The 11,056-nt window shown below is 37.1% G+C and overlaps 1 protein-coding gene across 2 annotated transcripts; it reads right to left on the bottom strand.

Moving 5' to 3' along the window:
* Positions 1-19: 19 nt before the first annotated feature.
* Positions 20-10,248, bottom strand: LOC118050523 (histone acetyltransferase HAC1). 2 transcript variants are annotated; one of them, XM_035060898.2, is made up of 17 exons: positions 9,782-10,248; positions 9,185-9,459; positions 8,671-8,785; positions 8,075-8,372; positions 7,493-7,984; positions 5,534-7,353; positions 4,682-4,978; positions 4,312-4,590; positions 3,754-3,882; positions 3,450-3,650; positions 3,192-3,334; positions 2,783-3,095; positions 2,467-2,606; positions 1,980-2,058; positions 1,457-1,849; positions 690-907; positions 20-601 (listed from the first exon to the last, which is right to left on the bottom strand). In XM_035060898.2, exons 2-17 carry the CDS (start codon positions 9,385-9,387, stop codon positions 487-489), a joined length of 5,235 nt encoding a protein of 1,744 aa, XP_034916789.1. In that variant the 5' UTR covers positions 9,388-9,459; positions 9,782-10,248; the 3' UTR covers positions 20-486. The 2 variants fall into 2 exon arrangements, with proteins under 2 accessions (XP_034916789.1, XP_034916790.1); XM_035060899.2 differs by having other exon boundaries at positions 9,185-9,414.
* Positions 10,249-11,056: the final 808 nt, after the last annotated feature.

Genomic DNA, 11,056 nt, shown 5'->3' with positions numbered 1-11,056 from the left:
CTCCGCCCCCCCCAAGTACTTTGTAAGAAAAGCATTTTAAATAGATTAGAACAATTACATAGTACAGTACACTCGCCAACAAGAATGGCATAAACAAAATACATCGATTATAAAATGAAAGAATCACCAAATTGGGCCACTGACTAACACGCATCAGTACTCCTATATATTCTGACGCAGGGAAATAGTTAGCTGTTGCTGCTGCTGAACTGGGAAAACTTTCAAGTCCAGTGAATTTCACTTGCTTTCTCCACAGGGAAAGGAAAGTAAGAGTCATCCAAGCATGAATAAAAGAATCATTCCCTAACAGCTGTGATGATAAACCAATATGTTGTACTATTGTATATTTTTCCCCTTATGAACCACCACCTATATCGGAAAATTTTCGGTCACTGCCTCGTTTCAAGCAGGGTGCACCCTCAAAGCAGCACTTCATCTATTGCCCTCTTTTCTCCAAAAACAACCATATTATTATATACAAAAAGGTTACCCAGTATTGCCAGCAACCTCAGCGGCTCTCTGCCTCATCATCTCCATCACAGCAGCCCTTCGTCGCGAATCAGACTGCTGCTGAAGTCTCCTCAAATGTTCTTTCAAGTCCCTGGAAAAACACATGCATATATTAGAATTTATAATATAATATCAACCCAATGAAGTTAAAGATTTTAAGATAAGGTTGATGCATAAACCTGCAGCGTGGAACATGGCATTCTGATTCTTTGCATGCCCGAGCATGAAGTTGAAGGAGATACCACATCTTTTTACACAGAACACAGCCTCCAGATGCACGAGTTTTGCACTGTATCCCATGCCGGAAAAGACCTTTCACCTTGCGACAATTAGGATATTGGCAATGTGGAGAACGGCATTGTGATGCATGTACCAGAAGATCAAGCATTTTCCTTAGCTGCAATGTCAAATAAACAATTACATTAGATCCTATTGGCTTGGTACAAATGCTGATGAAAAAATGTAGTGTTAAATCATCAAGTTTCAAAATAGTCATCCTGGCATTGATTCTTGAACATTGAGGAATTATCAATTCCATAACTTCTCATATATTTCCACAGAACAATTTGTTAAAGAAAATGCTCATAACACATAGATGAGGTCAGGAACTTTCTTGGTTTAGATTCTTTAGGTTGTGAACCAACCAAGAGTAGCAGTAACTTTGTGAAATAATACATAGACCATTTGATGGCGTAGGGAAGTCTACTTAATTTATTAAGAGTAGAAAAATTGCAATCACTTGTAAATAGGTACGTGAAAATGCACAAAAACTTCACAGCATTTTCCATTACTCTTTTCATATAATTAAGTAAAGCAACAAGTTCACAGGTCTTTATATATAACAAATTAACAAATGATGAAGCAAGAAGATTTACCAAGAACATGCAATTATATTTTCAAGATAAGAGTCAAAGGCATAAAAAAGAACAGAGAAAATGTATTGTACCTGCAGAACCCTCAGTTGCCTAGCTTCCTTGTTCTGTGCATCACGCTCTGCCAGGGATGGATGATTCGTCAACTTATGAGGATGATCCTTACCCCCATCCTTCTGATAACAAGAATTGCATACATCATAATCAGGGCAAACCTCACAACGCCAACCTTGACCCGTTTCGATGTCAAGATGACATTTATTGCATATTGTCACAAATGCAGGAGCAGTTGGATTATGGAGATGGTAAAGGACCATCATTGAGGAATGTTTAGCCCGGCGTAAAGTGTCATATTGATAATGGTTTCCTTGACAAAGACTCAAAAATGCTTGTCTCGTGTCAAAAAATTCACTCTCGAGAATTTCATCTTTATCCTTTGTGTCAGCAGGTACATCAGTGATTTCAGCCTGCAGAATTTAACAGTGTTTCATAGTTAAAGAAAAGGAAAATGCTTCTACTCAGCACCAAAACTGAGCTTCAAATAAGGACCTTTTAATATACATTGAATAAAAGTCTTTCCAGGACCAAGCAGCTTACATGATAGAGTGCATGTTTTTCCCTTTGGTTGATGGGATGTCGCTCTCTTTCTTCACGTTTCTGTTCTACTTCATAGCACCTTAGGAAACACAAGCACGGAAATCAATATTTTAAAATCACTAAAAGAACATATAAGTAGGAAATGTAAAGCACTTTTTTAAGAGCCATCTGAAAACAGAGAAGACCCCTAGCTCTTCAATTGAAAACCCTAGACCCCTAACTTCCTTCATGTTAAGTTGTAACCCACACATAAGTAGAATTCCAAATCACTTGTACCAATGCCTTTCAAAGAAAGGTTGTTTACTAAGCCCTTAGCTTGTATACATATATAGAGAGAGCTTATGAGGACTTATGCTACTCTAATTCTGCATTTATTCATTTAAGTAGTTACAGTAGATTCTTGTTTACTGTTACACAAAAAAAAGGCAATAATTTTACATAAATTTTTCACCAGACAGTAATGCAGGTGAAGATTGAAGATTCTTACTTGTCACAAATCTGAAAGTTTTTGCACTGGTTGCAAACCCAATGGGTGCCCGATACCATAAGAATACAACAATGAGAACAGCAAGGCTGCAAGTGAACCATGATGAAGTCTTCCTTCATAGGGCAAATTGTCTCACCAAGCTGGAGATAGTTTTGTAAGAAGAAAATCAATTATAATTGCTTAATATAAGGACATCATAACAAACTCCAAGGGTCTGGTAGCAGGAATTGTAGAGTAACACATACAATAACATATGATAAACAGCAGTTGATTGGAAAATGATATTAAGCTGTAAGATATAGAGGATAGGAATTACTTTATGCATCAGTAGCAGATCCTTCGATGCATTACCAGAAAGATCTGCCTGACCAGATGCTTTTAGAGCCCTTTTTGTAATGGTCTTTTTGGTACTTCCCTTCTTATTTTGTTTTCTCCCATCTTCATCTTGATTAAGCTGATAGATTAAATCCTCTGCAGCACCAGGCCAATAATCCCCATCAAAGTAGGGTAGCCTAGCCGCTGTGACCTTTGCCTTACATTCACCGGTAGATATGAAGAAATGGTCATACAAATTAGTGAGGTCAACAACAACATTTTCCTTGGCTGCTTTTCGTAACATCACTAAATACCTGGAAAGAAATAGACATTCAGTGAAGCACACTAAAAAGTCAGGAAAAATAGTATAACAACCTATGGAATCTCTAGTTAGAAGTTATTTTGCTCACCATTCCCGTAGCTTGTCAGATTTTGGTGTTTTCTGGATTTCTGGATGGCAATACAATATATAATCCTCACCCTTTAACGGAGGGCAAGCCCATATGTAGCAGCTTGTAAAACCCCTTTTCTTGCAGTATTCAAGGTATCCAATCTGCGGAATAAAACAGGTATAATAGCCAACAACTCCAATTACAATTCCTAACTAAATGAACTGTTCATATCCTCAGATTATTTGAAAATAAGATAAATAACTAATTAAAACTAACCAAAATTTCATGGTAAACATATGTACGGAGAGCCTCTCCAGTCACAGTTTTAATCTCAGGTCTGAAGTACTTCACAGAATCCAGATATGAAAGATAGACACGACGCTGATTTGGAAAGTGAGCTTCTGATCCGAATTCTTGAACATACATGCCAAATAGGCATACCTCAACACCTTCAATCTTCTGAAACAGCAAAACTACCTGAAAGAAAATTTTTAAGTGAATAATTTCTGCAATACTAACACCCAATGCTTTTCTGAAGCTTATGCTTGTACATTTAACTCAAACATGGTATCCTGCAAACCTTAGACTTATACGGGAATTCAGTTGGATAATTCTCCTCCCGAAATATCTCAAGAAATCGCTGCTTCACTTCCAACTTTTTGTCGACTGATGAAACAACCCGGACTACAAGTGATTCTGCTCCAGGAACCTAAGATACAGATTGGTAAAAGAAATTAGATTGCACCAACTGCTATGCATTAATGGTCTTTAAGAATATAGGACTCCATGGTCATTTTTTAAGAGTATAGGAATTCATATAAAAAATAATTGGAGCATGGGAACTCAAATAGAAATCTGATGAAGTACTTTCACCAAAATCAAGATTCTCTTACTCTTGGCGTAACAATCTTCTTGCATACTCTTTTTTTTTTTTTTTTATCAGAAACAAAGTATAAACCATGACAATTTCATAAGCATATACTTATTTAAGTTAAACTTCTTTCAAAATAACATGCACTGCAATCATAATTTCATTATTACTAGTCCATATGTTAGCAGTATAAAAATAAACTCTGTTGATTTTAAAAATCAGCTACTAGAAGAAACATCACAGGACACAGCATGATGTGTAACTCACATCATCAAAACTTTTCCCCTGTGCCCTGGCCCTATCCTGTCTTTCCTGCTTCAGTCTCCTAAATAACCTCTGCTCTATATGATCACTGAGTATTGTTCTAGGTAGATCTTTAGCCCCCAGAACCGCACTTTGTGGTAAAGGCTTGCGCTCTCCTCTTTCAACCTCTGTTATGTAGCAATTAGGGCAAGTATATTCAGCTTGCCCACCATCATTCCTTCTACCATTAAATAATGCACAAATTTGGTGTTGCCAAGCTTCACATTTGTCACATTGAACCCACTGCACAAGAATGAAATAGTAAATTGTAAAAGCAATTGTTTGAGACTGTCATGTAGCAGGAGGACAGATACAAGACAAAAGATAAACGCACCCATTCTTCAGTCTCCTCATCATTTTTCTTCTTCTCGAGTCTTGCCTTTGGAATAGAATTCCCATCAGCAACAATAGTGTCCCCGCGAGCCTCATTATAGCATGGAATACAGAAATAGTGTCGTGTATCACCAGCTCCCATAGTATAAAACATTGCATTCCGCTTAATGCGAGCACCACAGGGTGTACAGTATATTGGTGGTGGTTCAAAAGTTAGCTTTTCAACTGCACACAATTGACAAGAGTTCTCACTCATTGAATGCTCCATTGCTTGGTTCTTTTCTGCCTTTGACTTACTCTGTACAAATCAAAGTGAAAAACAAAAACTGTTATCATCCAACCAATATATTTACTCGGCACAGATGGTAATTTTAAAGCCCTTGTACATGCAAAAGAGAACCATATTACTAACAGTAAAAGATCCCGTAGGTTAGATCAAAAATTTGGTCATGAAAAGTTTGTGGGCAAAACAGAAGGTTTGTAGCACATGAAGCAGAAAACAAGAAATTTCAAAAAGCTCGCACATTGAGTAAATACAAAGAGCTTAGACTCATTCACTATGAACATAGACATGAACATAACTAAGTTCTCGACAGCATTCAGGACCAAATATTCCTGAACAGTACAGTTCCCATTGACAAAATGGGAAGACAGATTAAAGATTTGAATATTAAAATACACCATAAAATATAGCTGGAAGGTAATTATAGCTTTGTAATGTAGCTTCTAGCTTCATGCTTAAACAAAAATATCACACCTTGTCTGGGAAAACGCTATTTACTGTAGAGATCATCCCAATGATGAAATTTGAAAGAATGGAATGAGAAGAATAAAAACAGATGCATAAGCTTACCTGGCCAACCCACTGCCTGAGGCCTATAATATGCTCCCTCACTTGTTCAGGCGTGAACAGTTCAGTCAATGATACCCCCTTTATTTTTGGCTTCCCAGACTTGGTTCCAGCTGCATTTTCAGCAGGGTGCATAGCATTTTCTTGCTTGAGTAGATGAGCTTCTTTCTCAACTTTAACGTTGTCCTGCTTAGCTAAACTGGCAGGCTCATCATGTACCATGGATTCATCTGCAGGCATTTGGCTGCTGACATCATCCATGTTATCCCTTTTCATCTCACTATCACTAGGACTTCCTTGTCTAGAAATTGCAGGTACTTCCAACTTCACTTGCGTGTACTCAGACTTAACCAGCGGACAATTATCACCATGCTTGTGATCTTGGTGCTGGACATCCTGGGTTATATGAGCATCACTGACTGCAGATGCTGATATGACAGAAACTTCAATCCCAGGTTTAAGAGTTTGGGAAGATTGCTCAATCTTCATGCGTTTTAGAGAAGGTTGTAGATTTTCAGAGCTTTCAACAATTGATGGAGTTCTTGAAATCAATCGGGCTGCATTGTCTCCAGTATCACTGCCTTTGCTTGGCAAACCAGAATCTGAGGCTGGAAGAGTGCGGGCCTTCATTTGTATCTTTATTTGTGCCTCTAGATAATTTCTAACAGGAATGCAAACAGGGCAACCTGAATCTCTGCAGTGCTTAAAGTGATGAATCAATATCCTGGTATGCTGGCATCGGGGATATGAGCATGGAGTGGAGTTGCATCTGTCCATGTGCCTCAACAGCTTTTGGACAGTAGTGCAGTTGGGGTCAGGACATTGACCTTCTGGGGCAGGACATCGCCGGGCATGCCTCAAGAACAAAAGCCACTTCTGTTGATTTCTAAATTGCCGGTCACGGTTAGCGTTTCCAGATCTATAAGTGACACCATTTGAATTTTGGGGCTCTGATGTGCTTCTAGGAGGTACTGTTTGGCTGACAATGGATCCTTCTGAAGCTAAATTATTACACTGAGCTTCACCTTGCCCGGATATTCTCTGGAGGAAATCCTCTTGGACATGCTGCTCATGTGACATGCTCCCTGGCATGCGAGTCCGGTCCTGAGATTGTGGATTCCATTGACCTGGCAATGCTGAATCTGATTGTGTCCCAACAGAAAGGCCATTAAAATTATTTTGAGACTCTGAAACCAACTGATGTGGATGCAACATCTGTTGCATTTGCTGTGAATTTTGTGTCAATGATGAGCTCATGTCATGCTGTCGGTCTGGATGAGGGGGATTCTGCGCATTCCTAGAATGATCTCCAAGCACATTTTGCTGGAATTGGTTTTGCAATTCAGATACTTGGAAGTGGTCTGAGGTTTGTGAGTGCATAACATCATTATGGTACTCCATTCCAGGTTCACGCTTTACTTGACTGCTAGGATCAGATATGAGCAGAGACTGACCAAAAGCATCATTGTTCAGCAGATGCTGATGCTGCTGACTTTGCTGCTTCTGTAAACGTTGCTGTTGAACAAGTTGCTGCTGTTGAAATTGATGAGGATGCTGCTGAAGTTGTTGCTGTTGGTGAGGATGTTGTTGAAGTTGCTGCTGTTGAAGTGGAGACTGGAAATTCATCTTTTCAGACTGATCAAGTGATTGAAGCTTTATATGTCCAGCTTGATGCGGGGCATGCAAATTAGACTGATTATTTACAAGAGAAGAGTTAGTTTTGGACATAGACTGGGCATTCATCATTGATCCAACAGATGTTACAGCACCATATATGTTTCCAGATCCAAGGGAATCAGCATTACTCATCCCATATCCATCACCTGGTAAGAGATTCATCTGCCATTAGATGTTTCTTTTTTCCATAAAAAAAAGATTAAAAACATAAATAAATAACAATTTCTGAAGTTACTATGACATGATAAAACTTCAAAATGAGGCTGGAGTGGAGAGGAAGGTTACCTTGCATTAGTTGTCGCTGATGTTGATCAAACTGCTGTGGCAATGGTTTAGGCGAATTCACATAATGTGTGGAAGTCATATAGGCCTCAGAGATACCAGGCTCATTAGCAAGCGGTATATTATTCCCCATCATCCCCATACCACCATTTAGGGCCCCATTTGCAAATCCATAAGATTTCTGCTGCAAACCAGTCCTAATATTGCTACCCATTTGGCTGCCAAAATTCGCCAGTACGCGACTGTTCTGACCGCCAATGTACTGCTTTGGCTGCTGTGTCTGTGATACCATGGCAGAGTCAGCAGTCGAAAAACCACCACTGATATTAGAAGATTCCACATTCATGTAAGACTGATTGTTGTTGTTGTTATTGCTAAATCCAGGAGTTGGAATCATTTGGCTTTCCATTCTTTGCACACCCATAGATGACATATTTCCACCAGAACTAATGGAAAAATTGGCGGGTGACTGCTGATAGCCATTAGACAGATTTCCTGCAAGCATAGATTGTGTGACATGGTCGCAAAGTAAACAAAGCAACAATTAACAAGTAAGATTACAGGTGCCACAAGGCTTCAAATTACCATCTGGTCTACCAAAGGAACCATTGTGCATGCCACTAGATGGCAACAGGCCCCCTGTGTTGGCAGCTATAGGTGCTATGCTATCACATCCACTGGAAGAGATCATCATGGTATCTACAGAAGAAGTCATCATATTCGAATTCCCACTATTTGACATACCAGGAGTTGGTATCATGGTACCAATGGATGAGGAAGAATTAACAAGCTGTGGATGCCGTTGGTTTTGACTATTCGCAGGGGGGCGCTTGAGCAGACTACTCAGGCGACTCTCTAGGGTATTCATGTTCAAATAATCATCCTACAACAAAGATTTGATTGCAGTGTAAATTGAAAGAAAGAAAAAAAAAAATGAAGAACAATCAAGGAATGAAATCCAGCAAATTTGTATAAAAATCGTATAGCGGTTTACATTTAAGGCAATTCCTAGGATACAAAAATTCAGTCTTTTTGAGTAGAACACTATTTCAGTGATCAATTTATCCTCTTTCTTACCAGAAGTAGCATGAAGTTATATCTCTGGACTCGACAATGGGGACACAAAAATAACAGTCTAAATACACGCATAAATAAAGGGTCAGATAGGGAATGAGAAAAACCTTTGTCTGAGCAGCTTTAAATAGACCCTCCTCTAATCGTTTGGTGAGTTCCTTAAACTTTTGTTTCTGTTGATCGCCAACTGGCTGAGACTGCTTCTGCAATATAATTGAAAATCTAGAAAGACAGCAAAAAATAAAGGAAAAATGTCAGTAACAGAAGGCATGGATATTCCCATCTCGGAGATAAAATAATAATAATAATAATAAAAGGGTATAGATGTAAAGTTGGGTACTAGAATAAAAAACTAGAATTGACATTTCCTATATCTCAATAGCCATATGTAGTGTGTGTTTGGTGAAGCAGTGCAGGTGCTTTCGCTTTTGAGAAACATAATGCTTTTTCCTAGCAAAACACATTACCAAACAGAGCTTACTAGTGTGTTAAACCGTGCTTCTATAACTAGCAAATACAACGGGCATGAACATATACATCAATAGCAATCAAATTCATATACTACTGAAATAGCTCAAGCTGAACTAATGTGGGAAGTAAAAGTGAAACTAACAGTCTTACATATTCTGTTGCATAAACCAGCGATATCTATGAAGCTCAGGTTCAGCATTGTACACATTAACAGAATGAGCACCGGCAGCAGCAGCACCTCCAGTGGTAGGAGCTGATAAATTCTGCATCTGTTGATTCCCATTTTGCTGGGGCTGTAACTGATTCTGAACCTGCCCGGAGATTTGCCCGGACAGATGTGCTTGCACATTCATCTCCTTCTCCTTTTTTTACACCAATAACTGACTATTACTTTTACAACTACTTGTACTTATCATGCTCTCCAACTGCAACAGCCAAACAAACAAAACAACAAATCATGAAGGAAACGACTTTAAAACATTAAAAAAGAAAGAAAAAAATCACTACTTTGAATCGCCCACTACTCACTACATTGATTGATCACATAAAAATGATGAAATTGAAATTAGGGTAATTTGATGGAATTGATTTTTAAAAATAATAATAATAAGCAAAGTGAATTGAATTGAAGATAGAAAATTGAATGAATAGAAAGTAAATTGAAATGGTAAGCAAGAAAAACCCTAAAACAATTAAACAATTGGGTAATTGAATCGAATCGATCAAATTTTAGAAACCCTAGCAAACCTGAAATTGACGGAGAGAGGGAGAGAGATCGCAAGCAAAGCGAAGCTTTAACCTTCGAGTTGGAACTCTATAACTGATCGTCCAATCGCGCGACAAATTCGAATTTTTTTTTAGTTTTAATTTTAGTTTTTTTTAAGAGCGGAGGACGAAGATGGAAATCAATCAATCGGAGAATTAAGATTATTGATTTAATTCAAAAATAATAATAATAAGACAAGACAAGACACCAAGACATGGACATGGACATGGACATGGACAGAGATTCAGTTTGGTTTTTCGTTCGTTTGGACGAGGAAGGAAGAAAGGCAGGCTGAGTTGAATTTTCTTTCTTTTCTTTTTCCTTTTCCTTTTTCTTTTTCTTTTTGTTTTTTTTTTTTTTTTAAGAAGCGATGAAGAGAGACAGACGACACCCGGCACAAAGGGTTTGTTTTTCTTCTGTTTTTAAGGGTTGCGAAAATAGAAGAAAGAAATAAAAATGGGAGTTTGTTTAATTAAAGGAGAGAGGAACTCATGTGGTCTAGAGGATAAACCATGATGGTGGGAAGTGACGTCAGTGCCCCTCCATTTATCTTTAATTTTCACTCCACTTCTTTTTCATTTGTTCAGTAATGTTTGGATCTGTTATCTTTTATTTAAAATATATTAAAGTAATATTTTTTTATTTTTTTAAAATTATTTTTAATATAGTTATAATTTAAAAATAAATAAAAATTAATTTTAAATAAAAAAAATTAAATTAAAAAAAAAATGTTTCAACAATTTTTCAATTATTTATTTTTTATTGTTTGGAGTGTGATTATGATTACTGTATAAAAACATATTTCATATCGAAATAAATTAAAATAATATTTTTTTATATTTTAAAAATTATTTTTAATATCAAGATATAAAAATAATTTAAAATATATAAAAGAATTTAATTTTTAATAAAATAAAATTTTAAAAAATCTTTGGTATCATTTTTCTGCTGTGTGTCAGCTATTTTGAGGGTCTTGGTCCGTTGCCTTTGCTTATTTTCCATGGGAGGGAAACGACGCATGATTTATGAGATTATAAATGGGTGACGTGAGGACTATATCGATTGAGTACTTGACATTGCAAGAAATATAATCAGTAAATATGAAATCATATGATTAGGTTGATGCGTTCATTCTTTTACATTATTGTATTTATAATTCCTTTAAATTAGAAGAATTTTTAAGAAAATATAAACCGAGCATAGTAATTATTAATAAAAATATATTTATTACTTGTTTTTTATATTATTTAGAGTAT

Source organism: Populus alba, chromosome 7 (assembly GCF_005239225.2).
Source record: "Populus alba chromosome 7, ASM523922v2, whole genome shotgun sequence".
Taxonomy (NCBI): Eukaryota; Viridiplantae; Streptophyta; class Magnoliopsida; order Malpighiales; family Salicaceae; genus Populus; species Populus alba.
Note: the sequence above shows the minus strand (reverse complement) of the source record. Positions and strands in the feature narration are given on the sequence as shown.